The sequence below is a fragment of the Oenanthe melanoleuca genome, chromosome 2 (assembly GCF_029582105.1).
Source record: "Oenanthe melanoleuca isolate GR-GAL-2019-014 chromosome 2, OMel1.0, whole genome shotgun sequence".
In the NCBI taxonomy this organism is placed as follows: domain Eukaryota; kingdom Metazoa; phylum Chordata; class Aves; order Passeriformes; family Muscicapidae; genus Oenanthe; species Oenanthe melanoleuca.
Genome location: NC_079335.1, coordinates 108,201,334 through 108,226,010, shown reverse-complemented (window position 1 = coordinate 108,226,010; position 24,677 = coordinate 108,201,334). Strand labels below are relative to the sequence as shown.

The window sequence follows — 24,677 nt, the reverse complement described above, 5'->3', positions numbered from 1 at the left end:
GACTGTTGTCCTGGTCATTTTTTTCCTTCCTCTACTACAGCAGTGGCTTTCTCTCATGGGAATATCAGAATACATCCTCTAACTGGAGGACAATAGGTAAGAGCCAAAACCTGTTCCCTGCTGTTGCATTTGGATGTGCTGGTTTCCACCCAAAATTTGTCCATCCTCTTCAGCTCCAAGATGAGTGTAGTTTATCCTTTGAGCTAACACAGAGTTTGGGATTCAGTTTTTACTGAAAAATTAAAATGTAAATGTGGGGGGAAGAAAAGTGGTAGAACAAGCTCTTTCATACTGTGAAAAAAATGAAACATGTTTGAGCTCTGGGGACTTGAGATAAGCTAGAGAGTGAATAGTGCTTTTGTCAGGTAGGAACTGGGAAAATGAGAAGGGGAAATGAAACTTTTTAAAAAAGAGGAAGAGGCTTCCACAGTGCTGGATGAAAACACTGCAGGTTATGTGACCAGCATAACTTCACACTTCTGTTGCTGAGAATTGGTTGCACTGTTAGGAAACAGTTCAATGTGTGGGGTTTAAAGGGGGTAGCAGGATACCAGGATAATGATAACTTGTAAGGAAGTGTGAGTGTGGTGGTGGAATGTCGACTGCTGCTCCATGGAAGAGGACTAAGAACTTACTAGAACAAAAAGAAGCAGGAGAGGAGGAAGATCACGTGCAAAAATCAATAGAAAGCTTACGAGGGGAAGAACTAATGTGTGTGCCTTGTGCACTGACAGAAGTGGTGGCAAATATTAACAGGTTCTGGCTGTGCTGGTTATTAAAGGGCAGATCTGCCTGGAGTGACAGAGAAGTCTCTTTACTGCTTGCCAGCACTTTACACCCTGTGTCTGGGATTTTCCTGTTCTGCTAAAGCTGTTGGGGGATGCACGAGACCTGACCACAGGCTGTGGAATGTGGCACGACGCTGCCATATGCTCTGCCCTGTTTAATTTAAAATTGCTGTGAGCTCCACTGTGCTTAGAGACAGCCTGGAGCCACGTGGTGCTGCTGAGGCTGAGTGCTTGGCCATCCCCACAGCTTGGGCAAAGTATGGACCTGCTTTTAGACTGAGTGCCATCAGAATGCTGAGGAAAGCTGGATTTATGCCTCAGTGGGCCCTGCTGGGCATCCTGGAGGTGCTGCTGGTTGTGTGAGCCAGAGAGAAGTGGGCACCAGAGAAAGGGAGGCCTCTTTCTTTCTGCCTTCTGTTCTTTCTGCCTGCAGAGATTTACACCCAGGTGGCAGGAGAGAGCCCTCACCACAAAGCTCTAGCATGCTCTTAAGCAACCCACCTGTTTGGGCTGGTTCAAGTTTCACACTGGAGCAAGTGGCAGTGCCATGCCCCTGGCTTACCTTTCTCTCCTCTGCAGACACACAGGGCTGCACACTTGGGAGGCCATCCTGTTGGGAACAGGTGGCTCTTGGTTCCAGTCCCTGGTCCCTGGGCTTGTTTAACCCTGCTACATGGGAGTAGGTCAGAAAGTGGCACTAGGGCTTGTTATCCTCCTCTCCTGGAGAAGGACAATTACTTTTTTCCAGCACAACAGCAGCTGGAAAAGAGGAAAAGAGTCATGTCCTTTCTAGAAGTCACTGATTACCCACAGCAGGCTACTCCAGGGTTTATTTCTGTTCTGCCTGTCCCTGAGCCCAGTCCATCAGCCTCACCTGGTCCCCTGGTTTCTCACAGCCAATATGACAAGTACACATTGGTGTTTGTTACTAGGGACTGATAAACATACAGCAGGTTCCCACCATCCCAGAACTTCCATAAATTTTTTTAAAAAGGCCCTGTTTCTAATTTACTGATGCTTTACCCTCTTGTTATCTCATATCTGCACTGTTCTACTGTGTAAATGACTTGCCAATTTATTAAGGATCAAACAAGCTCTCATCATCTGCCTGAACCTGTCCCTTTGCCTTGGGGAAGTTGGCAAAAAAAAAAAAAAATAAAAAAGATGTGTCTGCTTTTTGTGCTTTACCAAACCTTTGCCCGAGCTGTGCTATCAGTGAAAGTGAAGCTGTCTGCCCAGAAGCAGCACTTCACAGGTAGAAAGACTGTAAGTTAGGGGGCAGAAAAAAGGGAAGAAGAAGAAAACAATAATTAAAAGAGTTGCAGCATCACAGGAGTTTCCTGCCTCAGGGATGAGGTGGCTGCCAAGACCAGCTTTCAGTTTTACAGGGAGGCAGAATTTAGATACCAAAATCCTTGGCATTGTTCTGACTTAGTGCTGTGAAAGCTTGGCTTTAAGATTCCAGTGCTGAATAATCCAAGGCCCAATCTGACTGTGGCTGCTTGTAATGTGTTGCAGGGGACAGTAGTGTGATAGGGAGGGCTCATGAAAAGGAAGCTGTGAGGGACCTTGGCTTTTTGTGTGGTGATGGTGAGGAATAAGGGCAGAGCTCAAAGAGAAAGCACAGATGAAGGAGCTAAAATCAAGGGGTCACTGCAGAGTAGCAGCACCACCCAATCTTTACTGAGGGAACAGCTCAGAACAGTGCTGTTCCTTGGATTAATATTTTTATATCACTTCCTGAGCATAACACCACCTCCAGCAGCGCCTGGTTTTTCCATATTGCTGGACTACAGCATTACAGAAAGGCACATTAGTATTTTCAAAAGCAGTTTTGTCACTGGGTGAATGCTGGCTCTCAGGTGAGACGTGTGTTTGAGTGAAAGTATGTCCTTCAGAGCACTAGCCAGCCATAAAGGCCTGAACTTTTGAAACAGAAAAAAAAAAGGATTAGGGCATAGATGAATTTGCTTCAATTAAAATTAATTTTTGATAATCCTGGCTTGCACTGAGCTGAATTCAGAGTGCCCAAGATAGTGTAAATTTCACTTATTGCTCTTTAGGTGCTTGCAGACCTAGAATAAGAGCAAGACAGAAAGCAACCATTTGAAAGGAATAAACTGCAACCTCTAAAGCCTAAGCCAAAGAGCAGCAGTCCTGCCCTCCTCACAGTGACAAGAAGTCCTGCCTGCAGTGTAATGTAACCCAGGAATGCCCAGGTGTCCTGGTGCTAACACTTGGTGCTGCAAAGCCCCCGGGTTACCCTGCCTGGCTCTGCAATGATTTCAGCCCTGCCTGGTGCACAGAGGCACTGTAACATCTGTCACTTCAGAGCCATTCTCCCAGACAGCTGGGGCCATGCAAAGGCAGACAGACAACTGTGCAGCAAGCCAAGCACCTGGGAAGGAGAGAACAGCACAGAGGAAAAGGAGCAGGCTGAGTGCTCTGTGCTTGCATGTGTAGGTATGTGTAGAAAAACAGTCCTGTGTAGGGGTGAAGGAAGCACCTGTGTGTTTCTGTGGGCGCTGAAGGGGCTCCCAGAAAGACAAGGAGAGCACAGCAGCTCTTGAGGCAGAGCTGGCATGTGTGTGAATGACGTGGCAGCCACGCAGGGTGGTGGGGCATTCCTTCCTGCAGAGGGGAATATCCCCAGGCCACTAATGGAGAGTCATTGCTATATTAAGTATGTCTGAACCACTTGTTCTTTTCTTACATGTTTGCACTTGTGTAGAAAGAGCAACACAGACAGGCAATCTCTTAGGACAGGAGGAATTATAACAAGAAAGAATTGAAATGTGGGGAAGAAAACTCCACAGGTGTAGACTTGAGGCATATAACTGGCATACCAGGTCAGACTAGGAAATTAGAGACAGCACTCATTCTGCACTACTTTTACAGCTCAAAGAGAGTAGATATCATTGTCCCAGGAGGGCATTTGCCTCTAGCCTTAATACTCAGCCACTCTCCCCTGCACATCTGTGAAGGAAGAGAAGGGCAAGAGTGAATCATAGCAGTGAGTCAGAGTGCAGGAGTTACCTTTCCCCTCTGATTCACCCTCTAGACGTGCCTCTCCCTCCATCAGCTACCAGGGCAGCTTGGCCTCTCAGCTGGAACATCTCAGGGTAGTGCTGAGGAGACATTGCTTTTACCTTCCCATTGCTGGAGCAGCACTCCAGCACTTGCATCTCAGCACATAGCAGAGCTGATGCTGCAGCTGGGTGAATGGGGAGGGACCAGGCTAGGGGTTTGATACCATCTCAAAGCCTGTAGCTAGCCAAAAGCACCCATTTGCAGCTTCCTTCTACTACATCTGCAAGCCAGCTGTGATGGTAGGGTAGGATTCCCCTCCTCCCCTCTCCAGCACACACACACTAAACACAACTTTCCTTTATTACCATTACTGGGGGTTATATGAGGTGGATTGGTGCTGCAGGCTTTGTACCACCACTAGGATGAATTACAGTTCTGCTGGTGTAACAGCTCCTTTTACATCAGAAGTGCTCTGTCTGTCCAGCATAGTCCACTGTTATTGCTACTTCTGTAAATCACTCTTAACATAAAGCTTAATGATCTGCATCCCCCTCTTCCATGAACCCCTGCCAAACAAGAGCACAATGCTGCAGCTGTAGCTATTAAGCTATGGTGGCAGCAAAGCACTCCATTAATACTTCATGCTCAGCAGTTTGTGATGCATGAGAGCTGAATAATTATGCCCTTGTTACCCTCAAACGAGAGGCACAATTGCCAGAAACAAGCATTTACAATTAAAAAAAAAACTGTATCAAGTCAAGGACAACATTGGTTCATTCATAAAACAAGCCTTTCTGAGCAAAAGGATGATGAGGCAGAAAACAGGCTTACATTAATGAGCCAGTTGTTTCTAGAGCTGTATTGTACCCTCTCAGAAAGGCCTCCACAGCCTCTTTATCCCAGCTGTTTTGAGAAACTGGCAGGCAGAGATTTAGCCAAAGCTCTTGTTCATATGAGCTGCACTGATTGGGAGGTTTACTTTAGGTTTAAGGTACAGGAAAGGGAAGCAGGGCTTCAGCAATGTAAGTATCAAAACCCAGTGCTCTGAAGCATTTGAAACTGAGCAGGCAGGTAAAGGAGACTGAAAATGGATGTTAATGAAAATAGGAATGATGAGTCCGTGCTGAGGATGCCTTGATGCTCACATCAGGACAGCAGCTTCACACCTTTGGTTAGTGGAGTGCAGAGACCACAGAATAATTAAGTAACTGTCCCTTCCTCACCTCAACATGAGCAGGGATTTCAGAAACACGTCTGCACTGATATTTCTGGGAGAGGAACAGCTGGTGCAAAGGAAGTAGTTAAAAGGAGAGCTGTAGTGCAGACAGACTTGCATTATTTTGAGCAACATTGCTCCATTCTCTAAGCAAGGGTAGAGCATATGGTAACAGAAAACTTGTCATCCTTTCTGTCTTACCATGTTATGCTTCCTGTAAATCCAAGTGAGGACTAAAAAGAGCTCTGACATACACCCCAAGCTTAGTACTGCAGAACAGTGCCTGCCTCCATGCAGCACATCTAGCAGTGCATATCTGACTGGGGATTTGCTGTCCCCAACTGGCTGCATATGCATCATGCTGCAGAAGAATGTGCTTGTGCTGTCACCTCCTAGTGAAGCCTGACTCTCACCTCAGGACTTGACAACTTCAAAACAGCCAAGTCTGGTTTATTTTCCCACCAATAATTCAGCCAAGAGATAATAGGTCATAAGAAACAAACTGATTAAGTGATCAGGGCACGTGGGCTGGTCAAAGCAAGTTTCACTGGGATGCCTGGAGAGGACTGGAATTGCAAGAAGTCCCATCTGGCATGCTTTACAGCTATGGTTGCCAACATTTCTGTTTTTGGGCCGTGATTTTTTTTTTCCAGCATGCATAATTTGCATTTTTGGATAATAAGCTTCCCTCATTTAACTTCTAAAGAGTCCAGGAAATGCACAGGTACGCCCCACTCCATTCCTCTCCCACCTGTGATCCACAGACCTTTCATTGAAAACCACAGCATAGTACAGACCACAGAGTTCTCCAAGACTGTAGTGCAGTGTTTTAAGTCCAGGTGTAGTCATGCAGCTGAAGCTTGACTTGAAATTTTAAAAACATTTTAAAATTTTTAAATTTTTAAAAAACATTTATTGGCAGAACACAAATAATACAAGTAAAACCTTTTCAAACTGCTCACACAAAGTATCTCCTTGAGACAATAGTAATGAGATTATATTGACAAAAATCCTTCAAGCTACATATTGAGAAATAAGAAAATTAATGGAAAGAGTATCCCTAAAACACATAGTTCAATTTATAGTCACACTGGCAACAGAGGGACATGGGGGCTTCAATTTCACTGGAAACACAGGTGAGAAGAGGATGGAGTCCTTCAGACCAAATATTTTCAATCCCAGGATCATCTTTGCCCTCTTGTGGACAACCTTCCCTCCTGCAGCTTCTCAACAAGTTCCTGTACAGACGGCAGGAACATGCAAAATACATTTCTGCCGTTCCCTGTGCTTCCTTCCCGGGCTGAGAATAGGCATTCCGAATCCAAGGGGCAGCCACACCCAAAGCCCAGCCAAGCAGTGACCTTGCTTGGCTCCTGCATGACAGCAGCTGTGTGAGAGAGCAGGTGGCTCGTCCTGCTCCTCGCTGTAAGGAGAAAAGCCTCCCAAAGCAAGGAAACACATCTGTGCCTTGACAGAGGGATGGACAGACAGTGACCAGGTGTTGCCTGTGCACTCACAAAGGAAAGCTGCATGCTACCAGCCCATATTCTGCCCTGCTGCACTACATTCTTGTCATTTACAGTGAAGCAATAACACAACTTAAACTGTGTGGTGATGCTTCAGATTATTAAATCTAGTATTTCTGAGTTATTTTCTCATGGTGTAAAATCCACCACTGACCTACCTTTCTAATACAACATTTTGCCTTGATTGTTTTCTTGCATCTAGGTAATTAAAATAATTTGCAAGCTTCTTCCCTTCTGATTCCTTATGATTATACTCATCTCTGGCAACTTCAAAGAGACAATTTCATCTTTAAAATTTCATCTTTTCGTGCTACAAAATAAAGAAAAGCATACTGTGGCATTCCAGTTTCTATGCCAACAATGAAGGAAGTGTCACTCTCCTCCTGTGTACAAGATGACCAACAGGTAATAAGTAATCCGTAGGATTATGAAACAAAAAAGTGCTTCCCTGACAAAAAGCAAAACATGCAGGTTTGAGTCATTTTCCTCACCCCCTACCACTGACAATCAGCCAAACAATTTTTTAAAGATCAAGTGGCTCTCCCTCAACCAAGGAAGTCAGTCACCTGCATTTTTCTACACCAGAATAAATTATTTGTTCTCAACACCTTTTGCTAGGTTGTCCTCCTTCCTTTAGCAAGTCCGCCCCTTTATTTTTTTCAGTTCCATGTAATCAAAACAATAGGAAGCAGCACCTGGATTATGCTCCTCACAGTAACTTACCACGTGTAAAGGCTACTGCAAACTACTTTGGCTGGACTCTGTTGTCAGGAGCAATGCCTTATCACGGCTTTTTTCCTGGAAACTTCCAGTGAGAATAACCAGCCAGTTGGACCCTCTTCCCCAAGAACAGGCAAACATAATGCATGCTCTTTCCTCCAAATCAGGAACAAAGAATGATGTTATTTCCTATGGCTGGCTTTGGGAGAACTACATAGCAGCACCAAATCATAGCAAAAACAAGAAACATTTATTTACTAAACCTTTATTTTTAAAAATGATTACAAACTATTTTATAAAGTTCCTTAGATCAAGAAAACATAACACATTAAAAAAGATCACAGGTTTAGAATAATAAAAAATATTTAAGCATTTAAAAATTATTTAGATGGACATTCAATGCAACACTGGAAACAAAACTATAAAATTCTTACTTTATATATATAAAAATTAATGTATTATCATCCTGCTTTAATAATAATTAAAAATCACTTCAATTCCTAATGGTATTAAAAGTGATATACAGCTGTCCAGTATAAAATTTAATGTCCAGAGCTGCTTATGTTCACAGCAATAGACTAAAAAAGATATGAATTTCCATCTTAAAGGCACTATCAGCATATTGATTGGCTACAATTTTACAGAACCTTTCAAAAATTTCGTTAAGAATTTCCCCTCTGTGTAGAAAGTATTTTATTGCACAAATTTGAACGAGGATCACCGTGACAGCCATTATGCAAAAACATCTTGTGCTGAGCTCTGAATTGCATGAAGGGGTGGGAAGGTGCAAAGGTAGAACTCACCTGTAACAGACCCTTCCCTGCACTTCTGAAGCACAGGGTACAGGCAGTAAGGCACAATTCCTTCCCATACTCAGAACCAAAGGGATTTTAATGTGGGCCAAACGCCGAACACAAAAATTAACGTCCACAATCTACACAATGCCCAATACAGAACTTTTTGCAGAAGCTCACAGCCCACTGGACAAATCCTCATGTATCCTGAAAAACCCTCTCCATCGATTCTCAAGGCACTGCAAAAAAGCCTTGAAAGTGGCTGCAGAGCCTTAAGCTTGACAGGTTCAGCTGGAAAACACCAAAACTGAGTGTCTGAGCAGGCTCCAACACCACTGCCAAGCACTGTGGTGAAGAATGGAGAAGACAATCCCCAGATAGATGTACTGGGCCAGCTGCTTCTTTCCAACAGGCTTTACTACCAGTTATGATGTACAGAGATGTTCACTTTGCCAACAGAAGAAATTTGAGGCAGCTGTATCTAACAGCACTTCTGCCAGAGCTCCCATCACTCTCCTGAAGAATCCCTAATCCACCTAAACCAAAATCAACAACCTTAATGGAAGCAATTTAAATAGGTGGTTTAAATAAGGCTGATTTGATCAGAAGCAAGCTGGGAAACAAGCAAAGGGCTTTGCTGACAGAGCATGAGGGATAAGAGGCATCCAGCCATACACACAGAGCTCCTGCAGAACCAGACATTTAATCCAGCTCCAACAGCATTCTCTAGGCTCAGTCTAATTAAGAGACAGACATTTAAAGCCAGCACCTGACACCAGAGGCATCAAAGGGGCATGTAAAGACTGCTCAGTCATGGCAGCAAGGAAGCCTCTCCCCCACCTAGACTGGGAGGGCACAGGAGCTAGGAATGATAAGGAAAGGTAGGATATAGGAAGCTGATAAAGCAGTTTAAAAAATAACCTCACAGAAGCAGAAAACAGCACATACACATGCAAATCTGCTTCTCAACTATTTTAAAACCGAGCAAAAATACCTTATGAGGTGCAAGGATTAACAGCACCATCATGCATGTTAGCCAGTAAATGGTTTGGAAACAACACTTTAGGCAACTGCCTTAAACCTATAACCATTATGTGACTTGCTCCTAGTACTTAACTACTACATGACAGGTACTGCTATTGCCTGGTAAACTGTTAAAGCTGGGAGATGACTTGACAGATCCCTTTTTGTATCTCCAGAAATAGACATCACTTCACACATCACTTAGGTGGGGAAAATCCTATAGAAAACACAACCAAAACCCAGACCTCAATTAACTTATCTTCAGGCTGAGAAAAATAACAGGAAAAATAATCTCAAGATAAAAGTCCATTCACAATGCTGCACTGCTTAATAAATACTTAGCAGCACAGTGTTGCTCTTACACTTTATTTACAGTTACCAATTACAGATGAAGATTTAAAGACTATAGACATTTTAATGTGCAAAAAAGTTCAGTAGGACTCTGGGCAATAAAAAGAAACCAAAACAAGACTATTGGAATGTTACTTATATGGGTACAGTCCCCAGAGTAAGACATTGCAGATCATAGAGGAGATATGTCTCATTATGGATATTTTGTGTCACCAGTAACACCACTTTTAAACCAAACATCTCTAATCTACCCAGTTATCAGACACAGCTACAACAAGCGGGGAAAAAAAAAAAAAAAAAGACAGTCCAAAGAGCATTTCTTCCTTACAACACAGAAAATTCTATGAAGGAAAGTATCTCTTCTATGCATAGCTCAAACCAAGCTATGGCTTTAACTTGGTGCTTCACACCACGTGGCAAAATTTTACATCCTCCAAGCAAAGTGCAGTGTTAGGCTTAAGTCTCGGGCCATAGAGAGAGAAAACATCACACACTCATCAGAAAGTGTCAGCAATGGAAAAAAAAAAAAAAACAACTTTGACTTGCTATTATAGCCCTTTGTCTTAAAACAGCTTCCTCTTCCTTTCCCAAATACAGCTCAACTAGTTTCTGGAGGGCTTGTTCTCAGTACTGCCACAACATTTTACAGGACTGGGAGCAGGCTAAATCGGGCTATCAGTGAAATACAGTTACCACCTGGGAGACACAGCAAATGTCTCAAGCACTCAAACAAGAATTGTTTTTGCATAATCAGCTTATTCTCATTTGCTTTGGTATTTTGGAACATCTACTGGCTTACAGTAATCTGCTCTGTTTTTGAAGGCTTTCCTCTTAAGAGAGGCGTAGCATTCTTGCTTTTACATCAGACATCAGAAAAATGCTTTTTCAGCACTTCATTTCTTCTACAGCCATCAGCATCTGACACATCTGTCACTTGTCTGATACGTGTCCCATCAGTAGTGTTCCTTGCAGTCCTACAGACTGTTGCTTGCAAAACAAATCAAGGGGACAAGTGCTTATTTACCTGTTTACCAATTGAGCTAGTCAGCAGCAAGGAGTCTCAAGCTACTGTCATATTTATAAACACAGAAAATGGTGAGGTTCAAAACCATTCTGGCAAAACTTAGCATTATCTATACATAAAGAAGCTACATATAGTATTAACCTTGCAAATAATATTTACCAGGGTAGAACCAATGTGCTGTAAGGTTTTTCCCGTTGATATGGAGATTGCTACTTCTGGAGTTGCTTCATGTAAATATTTATTCTTTATCTTATTCCTCTCACTGCTTGCTTTTCAAGTTTCTTCCTGCAAGTGTTACAGCTTTCGAAACCATCTGAAAGAAGATTCTGGCATACAAGTCCAAACTTTGACAATCATGGGGTGCAAAACTGTCTCCTTAATGTATCATTTACAATACCTTCCCCATAAGCCCCCTACAGTCACTATCCCATTAAACTGATCTCCCGAGACAAAACTGAGACATAGGAGTAGTAAAAACAACCCAAAACCTCTTACTTAAGGATAAACATTCTTGTAAGATTCCAGTTTGATCCGGAAGTACAAAAATAAATTCTGCTGTGCCAATTTATAACTCATAACAGAAGCATCTGGTCCATTTAACCAGGAAATATCTTTAGGTTATAGCTAGGAATTTATGCCTCAGATATTAACCTTTATTAGTCATCTCTGTCAAAATCAAATCAGCACACTGCTGTCCTGAAGTGATTCTGTTTAGACCCAAGTGCCTGTCATCCCAACAGGTGGCAGTTTCCTTAGAACATGATGCTCAAGATGCCATTACCTGACCCAAGAATCCATAAAAATTTGTAATAAGCAATGCATACAAAATCGATTAGAACAAAGAAACAGAAGTTGTTACCTACAGTGCACTGAAAGACCATTTTAGATTGCTCCCATTATTAAAAAAAAAAAAAAAAAAAAAAAAAACCAGATAAAAAAAGAAACATTTTCAGGAAGTTAGCGTTTTTTATTCAATGGCCGATTTTCTTTGGCACTTCGAGTTTTAGCAGGAAGTCCAGAGGGCTCATCAGTGCGTTTCTGTTTTCGCCTGAGAAACAGCTCTACACCAAACTCAGCTGCAAATGCCAAAGTTGAGAAAAATCCAAATACCTGTGAAAGTGACAGAAATATGTGATTTTAAAATGCATAAACAGTAATAGTATCCAACTATTGGATACTATCTAGCATTGTTTGGAAAGATTTGCTGTGCCGTTTTATATACATTAATAATGCTTATAATATTCATATTACAGTCCTCCTTAAATCGATAGCTCGATTTAAATTAGACATGGATCAGAAATTATAATTCTAGCACATTCATTGCTGAAGTTTTTACAGTTTTCATTCTTTTAATCAAGTGTGAACCTTATACTGTGTTCTAATCAACCTTTAATAGTAAAAGTATATTAGTTTCATTGCAAAATCAGCTTTTAAAGTAGCATAGCATATAGCAGACATTTATCCAAGAGAGGGCTGCTGATTAATGAGAGTAAATGAAGAAGAATAGTATGTGAAAGGTGAAGGAAGATCTGCAGAGCCTGGGTGAGCGAGGGAGAATGAAATGACATTTTGTGAATAACATTTCATTACTAGTCATGGCAAGATGAGAAGTGGTAGAGAGAAGGCAGCTTTTTTCAAACAAGGAAAGAAACATATGCATTATTCTAACTCTACCTAAATTTTACACAAAAACATTTTTTTACAATGTCAAAGTAATTTGACATTAAGAAGTATTAAATCACTGTAGTTTTTACTTTTTCTACACCAGAAAAAAAGCAAAGGTGAAACTTGATTTATGCTCCAACTATTAGGTCTAAATATATCTACATCACATAAGAGGACTATACAAAAGTGTATCTCTCTAATAGCTGATGCTGCCCATGGAACAGAATTATCTTGCTTTCTTTTCCAAATAATTTTTTCTCACTCAAGAATTTGATCTTTTAAACTCATTTGTTCAAGGTTACTCAAAGGAAGTATTCAAATGACTAGGGAATTATGACATCTACAGCATCCCAAAAGCCCCTTCAGTGCCTTGCCCTGAGCCTCCTCAGTGCTCCCTGGGAGATGAATGCCCTGTTGCTCTACTATTTCTGTCACTGAGGTAGCTGCTCCTCTTATTGCAACTGTGCAAGCCAGTGTTGTCTACATGTGCTCTGTAAAAGCAAAAGACAGGATTTCTTGATGACTTTGTGAGAGGGTGACATTATAAAAGGACAATTGAGGAAAAACAAAAATTTCAGAAGCAGGGTATCAAAGAACTGGGCAAGCTTCAAGAGATGACGGTGCTAAACAGCAAGAGATGACAGGAAATAATACAAATCTGAGGCAGCAGACAAAAGGTGGGGAGCTGCAAGTGCACACAGAGTTTTACAGCAGTCCTAAGAAATGCCAGCTCTTTGGATTTCCTATGCCAAGATTCTGGAAGGTCTGAAATAGCTAATTCCTCCTGAAACATCACAATGCACTGAATTATATTCCCTGCCCAGTTTCTTCTCTGCAAACTGAGTGAAATTTAGAGGGCAGAGAAATTAACATATTGGATAAATACAAAGTAAATCTTGCCATTTTAAGACTTACACATGCAGCAATTTCAACAGGAGAGCCAGAGCACGTTGCAGAAAATACTATTGAAGCTAGCAGAAACAAGACACCTATGACTGGCACAGTCCAAAAATTCTGCAAATATATATTAAAAAACACATGTCATTTAACTGTACATAGGTTACCTAAAAAGAACAAACATTGTAACAACAACTGAGTTAACTTGCCTGTGAATTTATGTTTTGATACTTTGATGCTAGTGGAAGCTTCAGAAAATACATTTTACGACTACATTCCAAATGACATTCAACATTATCAGCTATTTAAACAGCATCATCAGCAATTTAAAGAGTCTGCCCTGGTTTTGTATTTCTTAAGTATTTAATTAATTTCATCTAATCTTTTTTCACAATCAAATTCAAGCTCAGGGCAATCATGGTAGCTTTAGTCCCTGTGTAAAATATTTGGGAAATTAGAACACTGTACATAGATGTGCTCATTCGAACATTTTACTACACTCCCTTATCTGTACCCTCACAAAGACCCTACTGTTTGCTCTGAAGGCAAATAGGAAGGGACATTTGTGAGATGGAATAATGCTCCTACTGACTTAACAGAGAAACTTTCTTGCACTGCTGGATCTTCTGAAGTATGAAGCCATAAACTGTAATGAGTTATGATTATTGCCAAAAAGGAGATACACCCAGTAGGAAAATAGATAGGGTAAACTGATAAATTGCAAGCATCATGCTGGCAGTAAACTGTATTCCATATATGTACATATAGGTGATGGTTATGCTGTAGTATTCATAGCATTAATGCAGAAAGATTTTTCCACACAAGTCCTAAGATCCTGCAGGTAGCCAACTTTGAAAAAGATGTCAATATAAACTCTTAAAGCTGGCTCATTTTTAAACTATAAGATATTTTAATCTACCCTTAATATGGAGAAGAAAAGTAGATTCATTTTGCATTAGGCTTTTTACTCCACAGACTTTATGCACTTAGAAGAAATGGCTTGTTAAAAAAAAAAAAAAAAAAAAAAAGTTTTCTTACCAGTTTCTGCACTGTATCTTCCCCCAGTGATTCATATAAATCAGTGCAATATGCACACAGAATCAGGAGGCTCAAAAGAAAGGCACTGCAGCTTATGAATTCAAATATGTAAAGTCCATGACAAGAGGTGCAATCGTCCACGATTTCTTCACAAACAAGCGCTGCAAAAGAGAAAAGCTGCAAACAAATAACATGCTCGAGTTGGATCAAGTCTCTAACATCTTCAACAGACAGACATCTCTAGTCTGAAGATTAATAAAGCTAGCTGTGACAAAAATTCTCAATCTACAAAGAGTTTAGTGAAGTTCTGCACTATTTTCTTACAGACAGAAATAATTACACAACAATTATATACGGTTTACACTTGGCTGTTAAAGGTGGTTGGTAAAGTACACTCAGGTAAGCTGAGTACACAGGCAAACAGAGGCTTCTTGATCAGACACACAAGATCCCTATTTTGTGGTTTTGTGCAACTTCCAGTTGGAAGCAGACAAGGCAGTGTGGAGAGCACACATCCTGCAGAAATGCTACCACTTACTACATACAGCTGCACTCAGTTCTGAATACATTTGGGTTCAGGACAGTGGAGGAAACTGGACAGCACTGACACTTTCAGCTACCTGCCTAGAATTTCACAGCTGATGTTACCTCACTTGATAAAACTTCAGAGGAAGTCAATGAACCCAACACTCACATGCTTGTGGCCCAGTAACGACAGAAGCTCAACTGTGCTTGTAGGAACAGAAACCTTAGACTATGTTCCAGCTATGTTGGGCAATGTTTAATCTATGAAGAGTTTTATCTTCACGTTCCTGCCACAGTGTATTTTGAGAAAAGAACGTGATTTAGATTCTGTACAGTCACCATATCCCTGCTGCTGGATTTTCTACTATTTTACTGTACAAGACAGAATATTGCTTTATTTAACTGTTGGCTTATTTAGGCCACTTCATGCTAGTTTCCTTCATCCCATAAATCTGGCATAGCATTACAGATCTTCATAGTAAGAAGTTCACCAAATCAAAACATAACTATGACCAAGAATCAGACTGTCATAAAATTGAGACTGATATGAGAATGACAATAATATTTCTAATAAGAATATATGGGCAATAAAGAGGTTGACAGTTCTTTGTTTAAAAAAAAAAAAAAATCTCAATTTAAAATTCAGAATTGTTCTTGGAAAATAACCACTAGTCTTCAATTTCAGTTTTCTCACAGTAAAAACAAGAACAACAATTTAGCAGCAGGAAGCATAAATTCCCCTTACTAAGCCAGGTCTCAGAAGAGCACTTCAGAGAACCATGTTTTGGAAATGCAACAATATACAGTAAACAGGAGCTCAGAAAGGGGAAGAATGGGAGCTGGGAAACTTCAGTATTGCTATCAGGCCTCCACATGCTTCCTTTCTCTCCCACAGTGGCTGGCAACAAACTTCTCAGCAGCCCTTGCACCTAAACTAATAAACTACAATGTCAGTCCAGGAATGCTTTAAGCTCTGACTTTCCAGTTTTTATGGTTCGGGTTTTTGGTTTTGGTTTGTTTTGGGTTTTTTTTTTTGCATTTCTAAACATGTGCTTACAGCTGCATCCAATGACTTTCAATTTCACATTTTTCACAGGCTGTGAGATAGCACTGTACATGAAAACTTCTCTTTTTATAAGCACTGGAAACTGAATGCCATCACTTTCACTTGGGCCGAAACACAACAGAAAGAAAATAAACCTGTCCTTAAAAGAAAGTATATGTCCAGATAATCATAATATGATCTAAATAACTGAAAAAAGCTTCTTCACTGAGTGTACAAACAAGTTGAAAAAAATCCCACTCAAAGAGCAGTTACAAAAGGTTCAGTGCCAAATAACTGAGATTTAGCAAGTAGAATCCTGTGTGGGACTTGTACAAGTCAATATTAATTTTTTTTATTAATAAGTTGAGTAATAAAATAGAGTACATCAATTAAAAAAAAGTTGGCTTGAAGAACTTTGAGTAAGTCATTTGATTAAGTTAATGTATCAGCAGCATATTTATAAAATGCCAGAGAGTTCTGCTTGGGTTTCTTAAGTTGCTCTTTGATATCACTGTCAGGAAAAATGTGATTCATCTCTTGTCCTATCACCAAAAAAATAACGGTTTTAAACACCAAAAGCATTGCTGGAGAAGCAGTTTGCATTTTTTTTTTATTTTGCTATTAGTCCTGTCTGTATGTACACCAGAAATTAAACATCTTCATCTGTCTCTTACCAGCAAGAAACTATTCATTGATACTGACATTACTGTTGGAAGTTCCTAAACAAATGTCAATTTTGTAAAGAAGATTTAACAAGTGAATTGCTACAAAAATAAAAAATTAACTTGCCAACAAGTCTATGAAGATGTTCAGCAGAGGGATTCCCAGTACATAATCTTCTAGTTTAGATGGGTGCACATATTAATTCTTTATTAAGTCTGCACAATTTGGGCTACTACAGGACATGAACAGCTCAAAAAGGAGCTGACTTTTAAGCCTGAATTACAATTTTCCTTTCCAGCTAGGGCATTTTGACTAAAGATAAACAATAGTTGATGACAACTTGTCCTGCTTTAGGTAAGAATTAGTTTCTACCACAGTCTTGGCACAATACACACTGTGCCATTTACCTTTGTGCAGAATTTGAACCAGTCATGGACTAACAAAAACATTCCACCTATTTAAAAAAAAAAAAAAAAAAAAAAAAAAAAAAAAAAACAAAAACCTAAATAAAAGAACAACATCCTAGAAATCTGTGCAATAACATGCCCCCCAGGATGCTTTTGGCACTCATTTGTGGCTTTTGGCAGTCACATTTTCCTTGTTTCATTTACTCAAAAGACCTGGCTAAGGTTACAGTATTTGACATTATTCACTTGAAGAAAAGTATTTCTTCAGTCTAGAAGCCAGTTTTCTGCAGGTGATTTCATAGTATTTTATAAAAAACCCCTGATCACCTCTTTAATGAACAGAGCTCACTTTCTGATTGCAACACCCTTTTTAGCAGTCCACACAAGCAATTATCAGGGCACAATCCCAGCAACAACCACTATTGTAACACACAGCCAGTAGATGTGAGTGACCATCACTGGCATTTCCAAAAATCAACACTTTCCCAGAAGGGGAACCTTCTTACTGCAGAGACTGAGGTTTCCACCTTCAGGACTTTCTGGGGCTTGTTTAAAGTGTTTTGACTGAGACCTCAAGATCTGTCCATTTTGATAAAGGCCACAAAAAAGGAGGGAAAAATGTTGGAAATTAGGAGGATGAACAACTATTACTCCATTTTCTTTTTCCTCTCACTGACAAATGGGTGCAGGCCATAAACTGTTACTTATTTAAGAACATGTCAAGCAACGATTCATCCTGTTTAGGATAACAATTATTTTTCTTTTTTTCTACTTAGAAAACATTTTAAATAATTAACAGTTTAAGGCTTCGGTACATCAATAAATTTGCCTACATAATCACTTATTTTAGTCAATGAACCTAATTATATAAACATTCTGTTTGTCATGGAGCAGAACCCAGCAGATCTTGCTTTAATAATCTCCAGTAGATTAATTAAGTTTATGTTCCATTATATTTATTTAGAGCATTCTTGGGTGTGATTTTTTAAAACACTCTTAGAAAACTTGGCAGTGTTACCACTTTATGAACAGTAAAGAATATCACATTTTTGGTAGAGGGTTTTGACTGTGTGTGAGATGAAGCTTAAAACCCAAATGTCCTCTTTTCTGCAATGGTGAAGTAACGAGAAAGGGCTGGAAATCACCTACAATTCCCATAAGCATGACACATCTGACTAAAAAGCCACTGTGTTGGCTGCAAAATGCACACTGACACACATTAGCAGCTAGCTGCCCTTTACCACCATAGGTTTCACTCATTCCCTGCCAGTGCATAAAGGATGCTCCTCACATCCTTATCAGCAGTCACACTGGTACCATTTGGAAAAGCCCGTCACCAAACAACACCAGGAGCCCAACTGGCTTTTATTTCCTGGTGGGCCCAGGGCTGCCTGACATCAAGTGATGTCTCATGCAATGGGCCACCATGATTTCGGGCTTCTGGTGCAATTTTCTCCAACAAACCATGGGAGAAATAGACTATTTAATTTTAGCATGCACAGCACAGGCTGTCAGGCTTACAAGGGGCTGCAGGAGCAGCAAGAGAGGAAGGTCTGGAGCTCATGACCCAGCACTGCCTTTCCCATTCATCCCATGCCCGCACCCACTGCTGCAGCTCGGGCGTGAAGCAGGAGCGCTCCCACCACTTCCCCACAATAAACCACTTTGAACCCGCGTTAGAAGGCACCTTTATACCAGCTTTCCACCTCAGTTACAGGTCTGCACAACTTTAGTGACCCCATGTCACGTCCCTAGTCAGGACACCAGAATCCATTCCGTGGAAGCCTGTGCGCGGCCATGCCCCGAGCCAGCGCTGGGTCACCGAGAAGTTTAATTTTTAAGCAGCGGGGGACCGTGCTAAAGCCGAATGTCATCACAACACGCTCGTTTGTACCCCAGAGCGGGGCACCCTCGCTCAGCCCCGGCATTTCTCGGTCTCTCCCCGACACCTGCCAGGGATGCTCCCTCCGCCCCAGGCCCGGCACGGCGAGGGGAGGAGGGCACTCACCGTCTGGACCACCTTGACCGGCAGCCGCCATCCCCACAGGCGCCGCAGGGTGAAGCCGATGCGGGGGCAGCGGCGGGGAGACTTCGCCTGCGGTTCCGTGGTGTTGTTGTAGACGGTGCCATCCTCCATGTCCGGGCCGGGCCGGCGGCTCTCCGCCCGGAAAAACTGAAAGGAAAAGAGCGACGGGGGGGGCGGGGCGGGGCGGGGCGGGGCGGGGCGGGGCGGCACTGGGACGGGGGGAGGCCCGGCAGGCCCGGCAGCCCCCGGCAGGCCCGGCAGGCCCGGCGTGCGGCGGTTACAGCGGCGGTTGGGACGAGGCGCGCCCCCTGGCGGCCGCGGGCGGGAGCGGCCCGTGAGGCGCCGCGGGGCCGCCTCAGGCCCGCTCTGCGCTCCGTTCCCTCAGCGGGCCTTGGTAAGTGAGGTGTACATGATTATGCACTTGTCACATGAGATCACCGTATCTGAAGGGGGGTTTAAGCCAAACCTTTCCCTGCTTACATTCGCGTAATCAATTAGGTTGGAAAAACCTTCTGCGATCATCGAGTCCAGCCTGTGACTGGCCCTGAGTGCCACGTCCAGTCTTGCCTTAAACACCTCCGGGAAGGGTGACTCCACTCCTTGGGTAGCCCATTCCAGTATCTAATCACTCTTTCTGTGAAGAAATTCCTCCTAATGTCCAACCTAAATCTCCCCTGGGTACCGCTTGAGGCTATGTCCTCTTGTCCTGTCATGAGTTGTCTGAGAGAAGATCCTGACCCCTACATGGCTACAAACTCCTCTCAGGCAGTTCTAGAGGTCACTAAGGTCACCCCTGAACCTCCTTTTCTCCAGGCTAAACACCCCCAGCTCCCTCAGCCCCTCCTCACAGGACTGGTGCTCCAGACCCTTCACCAGCTCTGCTGCCCTTCTCTGGACTCACTCCAGCACCTCAATGCCCTTCCTGAATTGAGAGCCCAGAACTGGACACAGCACTCTAGGTGTGGCCTCACCACTGCTGAGCACAGAAGAATCTTTGTCTTTGAAGACATTCCTTTTTGTCAATGAGAGAAAACACTCATATCCCCAAGCCTCTTCTAATATACTCCCATACCTTTGCCAGATCAGCTTTTAAAAGAAACTATAGTCTTTGTTGCCTACTAAGAGTACATTGAACCTCTTATATGTAAGCAAAGGTGTGTTATGTTTGCTTCTGTATTACTGATGTATTACCCACAGAGTTATTATGGTCCTTAACAGTCAAGTACAATTATACTTGTTTAAATTCAAGGAAAGATTGGAAGATTAGAATTCATTGCTACAGGTCAAAAAAGAGGAGATCTGCTTGCTTAACATTAGCTGTATAAGAACAGATTCCCTGCTTAGGGAACAGATCAGGCTGTTTGGACACTGCTTCTCTTTGGGAACCACACACTGCAGTGGGAGCATGTGTGCTACAGAGCCCCATGAGTTTGGGGCTACTTTTACACCCTCTTAACCAGGCAGATGCAGAAGTATGGGCTGGACCAAAGCAGCTGGGCCATGCTCCCTGCTGAGTGTGTACCAGCAGGCTGTGTGCTCAACTTCTCCTGGTAAGAAACCACGGGGGAATACACAGTGTCCCTAAGCAGGATCATACAGACCTGTCTCTGCCATAAACAATGTTTGGCTGCAGGAATTGGCTTGGGAGGCAAAAGAGTAGGGCAAGTCCTGTTATTCCCAAGGTGTGGGCGTTTCCACTAAAACAAATGGAGGTATCACCAAGGGTGTGCCCTAGCTTCTGCCTGGGATTGGGATGAGTTTTACATGGCTCTGTTGGCAGCATCCCAGACTACAGGACTGAGCAGGTAGGTGTAGTCAGGAACATTTGCTGTTACTGTTTATAAGTCCCCAGTGCCTTTGCTACCTTTTTTCACACTAGTATATTAAAAATTAGATTACATTACAGAGGCTTGCATCTCTCTCCTGAAGGAGATTTCCTTCTCATTTTATTTTCTTCCTTGATAATATTTCACTACTGGCTGAATAATTCCAAAGCCATGAAGCATGTGTCTAGGCTATACTGTGGTCTGACAGGGACAGACTTAACTGAGATAGAAACAGCTGTCAGGTCTTTTAAGGTGCTTAGTAGCATCTAAGGTTATTTTGTAGCCCTTCCCCTACAAGCCTTTAGAATGCCTTCATGCAGCATTCCTGGATTATGAATACAGATGTTAGCACTGAAGAAGGAGTCACAGAAACACAAAACAAGACTAGAAAAACAAAATAGATTGCGACATCTTTCCAGTTTCTACTGTCTTTAATCTGGTTTTCCTGTTCAGGCCCTTTCCAGGAAATACAGATCAATGATGCATGAATGATAAAGGTTGCCTTGCCATTTACTTGCCATTAACTTACTGAGGTAAATTTATTTATTTTTTATAAGAGGCTCAGGAAAAGTGAAATGACCATAAAGCTAGGGACCTGTAAGGTCACGTGACAGAATGAATAAAAACTGGACCAAGCATAAGAGTTGGTATCTTGAAAATACTTAAAGCATTACATTATGCTGCTCTTCACAGAGGTACAGCAGGGCTTCTTCACCCTTTTTATGACACTAACTTTCCAGTACAGTATTTTTCCTTTAAAGAGGGTATTTAAACAACAGTTACTGTAAGAAACAATAGGGTTTAATGCAAATAACAGTAACTGTCTGAGTCTGATGTGATGGAAACCCCATTCCAGGTATACAGCTATTAGTTTCCTTTTGGTTATGTGCTACACCTGACAGTTTTCCAGAAATAGAAGTCTTTCTTATCCTGCCACAGCTTCTGCTGGAATGGCAGGAACAGAGCTAAAGGCAGGACATGGTGGCAGAGAAGCAACCCCACAGTTAGATGCTGAGCTGTGGTAACATCTCCAGTCAGCCAGGCACAGAGAGGGACATCAGTGGAAGCAGATTAGTGATGACTGACCTAGTTTTCTCCCTCATTATGTCTCCTCTAAGACACCCTTCATAGTGACCAAAAGGCAATACCAATGAAGAAAGCCCCCTCACCAGAGGAGATTGCAGTGTACACAGGATAGCTGTATGACAGTGTCCACTTCTTGCCCCCGTGTTGAAAGTATTTCCAAAACTGTGAACTTGAAGCAGTTGAGTAAATGCCAGCTACTGCAATAAGGGGGCTTCAGGCCACAGCTGCATTGCTGTTTTCATCAAGTGAGCCCCAGTGGCTCTTTGGCACTCTCTGTGTGCTGTGTGACAATGCAACACTAAAGCCCTCAGGCCTTAGTCCATCACACTCAGAATTGGCAGCACTGGCCTCACGAATTCATGTTCTCCTTTTCCCACTTTCACAAATGCAGTTACGGGGTTTCTTGCTTTTCTTGCCAGAAGGCAAGGGAAAAGGAAGTAGAGGGATGGGAAAGCAGCTTGGAAGCCCAAACCACTGAAGGAGACAGACTTAGTTTCATTGGCAGAGTGATGAGGAAGAGGAAGAAGTCTGTGTTACTGCACAATTCAGGGAGCTCCACTGAAGACAGCCTGTCTGATGCACATCTCCCTCCTTCATTTTTTTGTTCGCACATGGGCATCTCAACATCTTCTATTCAAGACTATCCCCATGTATTACATGAAGTAAATGCAGGGAGATTAGCTAGCAAATAGAATATTCCAAGTACTGCAACAATGAGCTCAGAAAAGACTTGAATGTTTTGCATCTGCTAAACTTTCTTTAGCTCTTGAGGCTCTATTTTTTCCTCAGTATTGCAACTGAACTTCACAAACAGTGACACCACACTAAACAGGCTTGAATGTGTGATTTTTAAACAGCTGTAGATGAAGAATTAGCATTTTTAACAGCTATTACTAAGCATCCCTTTTGGCATTAGAGATGAAATCCCCACACTTCCCAAATGCAAGCTCAGGCCAACTCTTCTCAATGTTTTTTTGCATGCATCTGCACGGCACAGAGAAGCATTAAGCCATGAGGTATTAGGCAACAGTTGTGCTGCTGCAGATGTCCAGCTGTAAACTGTTTGCTGCCTACAAAGAGACTGCAGCCCAACAGACATTTCAGAAGTATCACTAGAAATTTAAAGTTTATATAGCAGCTAGTCCACAAAACCTAAAAGCCATGTGCACATTTCAGAGATTGTAAGTTTCAGCTGAAAAATATGACCTGCATTGAAATAAAGTGGACATTTACTCAAAAATTTCAAGCTTAAAATTTGCAGAGCAGCTTTATTAGAACCAGTATACTCAAAAGAACTGATGTGGAAACAGGGTAGAGAAGGAGGAAGAGAAGATTTACAAAATTCCCCTGAAACAGTTTCATTTCAGTCTAATCAGCAACTTGTCTACATTGAACTAGCCCCGAAAATCTAAAGGAATTTAGTTGATTTATATTGTAGCATTTCTCCAGTGATTATACTGAAAAGAATTTTAAAAGTATCATTATTAAAATTGTACCCTGTAGTTCTTGTATTACCTCTTTGCTTTCTTCATCTTATGTGCTAGTCTGAAACTTTACACAACAGCACTAAAGGCACAGAAGAGTGATTGAGAGCAAAATTAATATGATTTCTCTTGTTACTCTTTTAAAAATTGGAGTAATTCTAAACCTAACCCACCCCCAGCCTAGAGCAAGGAAGAATTCTTGCCTAATTAGCTTCAGTGTTTTACCCAATTTATTTAGTTTGGTGCTTGACTTGATGGTGAAAAAAGAGGAGCAGGGTTTACTGACACTACCTTTTGTGGAAAGGGCCATCTGTCACAGAGACTGGCTTTGCATGATAGCTGTGGTAAATCCCATCTTAATTGCCTAGTGTCACCAAAACTGTAGGTGGGGGAACTTCAGCTCAAGAGGACAAAGCAACCAGTCCAGGAGTTTTTGTCAGAAGGAAACAAGAAGCCAAAGACATCAGGTTACACAGAAATATTTTCAGATATTTTGCTTTGTGGTAAATTTTCGCCCCAAAAAGCATGAGCAGGCTGCAAATAGGAAGTGATAGCAGCATTAAGAGAATTTGAAGGAGGAAAGCAGCTACTTAATCTTCTAGAATGAAAAGGCATGGTAGGGGACAGTCTTTGTGTAAATAAGCATTGTAAATAATAATTTAAAAATTAAAACAACAAAAAAACCTCCAAAGCTATGGGGGCTTAAGGAAAAACACATTTAGAAGCTTCAAATACACAGAAGTGACATCTGTTTTAAGAAGTGAAATTATGAGTCATTTGTAAGGTTTTCCCCTGTCCCAGCCTCCCCACATGAGTACCTGGTGTAATAGCTATTAATGCATTATGTGGCTGATTTTCCAGCTTCATAAAGGGTTTTGTGCTTTGATGCTCAAATGAACTAACTTAGAGACTGCAGGAGTTGTCTTTTAAAAATATGGACAGTATCCATTAGTTTAAAATGTTACCCTAAAATCCAGTTTCACCCTGATGACACAAGCCACTGCAGTTGTGTGAGAATGGGTCCTGCTTTCATCATCAGAGGATCCTTTCTCTCAAGCACATTCAGATTTCAGTTTCAAGTTTACATACGGAACCTAGACACAACTGTTCTGATACCGATGCATGCCATGCATCCATAATCAGGAGCCTAGTTTTTTTCTTCCAGACAATTTATTCAATACAGCTGTTCATGAGCTGGTAATGCATTTCCCCATGTGCCACCTTTACTGAGCTGTTGACATAAGCAGAATTTTAAGGACTGCAGTTAAAGACATAGTTAAGAATATCCACTGAAAACTTCTCAGTCCACAATTCAATCTCCTATTTTAACAAGTGTGCTTAACTTAAGGGAGTTAAGTGCACAACAAAATATATGTTGTTCTTAAATAAATGTAGGTATTTTGAAAATATGGAGGTAACTGAGGTCAAGGGAGGGGATCCTGCCCTTCTACTCAGCCCTAATAAGGCCACAGCTGGAGTGCTGTGTCCAGTTTTGGGCTCCTCAGGACAGAGAGAGATGTAACTCCAGGATCAGGTCCCATGA

General features: G+C 41.8%; 1 protein-coding gene across 1 annotated transcript; it reads right to left on the bottom strand.

The window, feature by feature from the left end:
* Window positions 1-11,418: 11,418 nt before the first annotated feature.
* CMTM6 (CKLF like MARVEL transmembrane domain containing 6) lies at window positions 11,419-19,016 on the bottom strand. The gene is made up of 4 exons (XM_056483502.1): window positions 18,721-19,016; window positions 14,073-14,249; window positions 13,053-13,151; window positions 11,419-11,582 (listed from the first exon to the last, which is right to left on the bottom strand). The coding sequence occupies exons 1-4, from the start codon at window positions 18,847-18,849 to the stop codon at window positions 11,430-11,432; spliced, it is 558 nt and encodes a 185-aa protein (XP_056339477.1). The 5' UTR covers window positions 18,850-19,016; the 3' UTR covers window positions 11,419-11,429.
* Window positions 19,017-24,677: the final 5,661 nt, after the last annotated feature.

Coding starts and splice junctions, on each gene's coding strand:
- CMTM6 (XM_056483502.1), bottom strand. CDS start 18,849: ATGGAGGATGGCACCGTCTACAACAACACCACGGAACCGCAGGCGAAG. Junction 14,250..18,720: donor CGGTCAAGGTGGTCCAGACG/GTGAGTGCCCTC, acceptor ATTTGTTTGCAG/CTTTTCTCTTTTGCAGCGCT. Junction 11,583..13,052: donor CTGTTGAAATTGCTGCATGT/GTAAGTCTTAAA, acceptor TCACTTTCACAG/GTATTTGGATTTTTCTCAAC.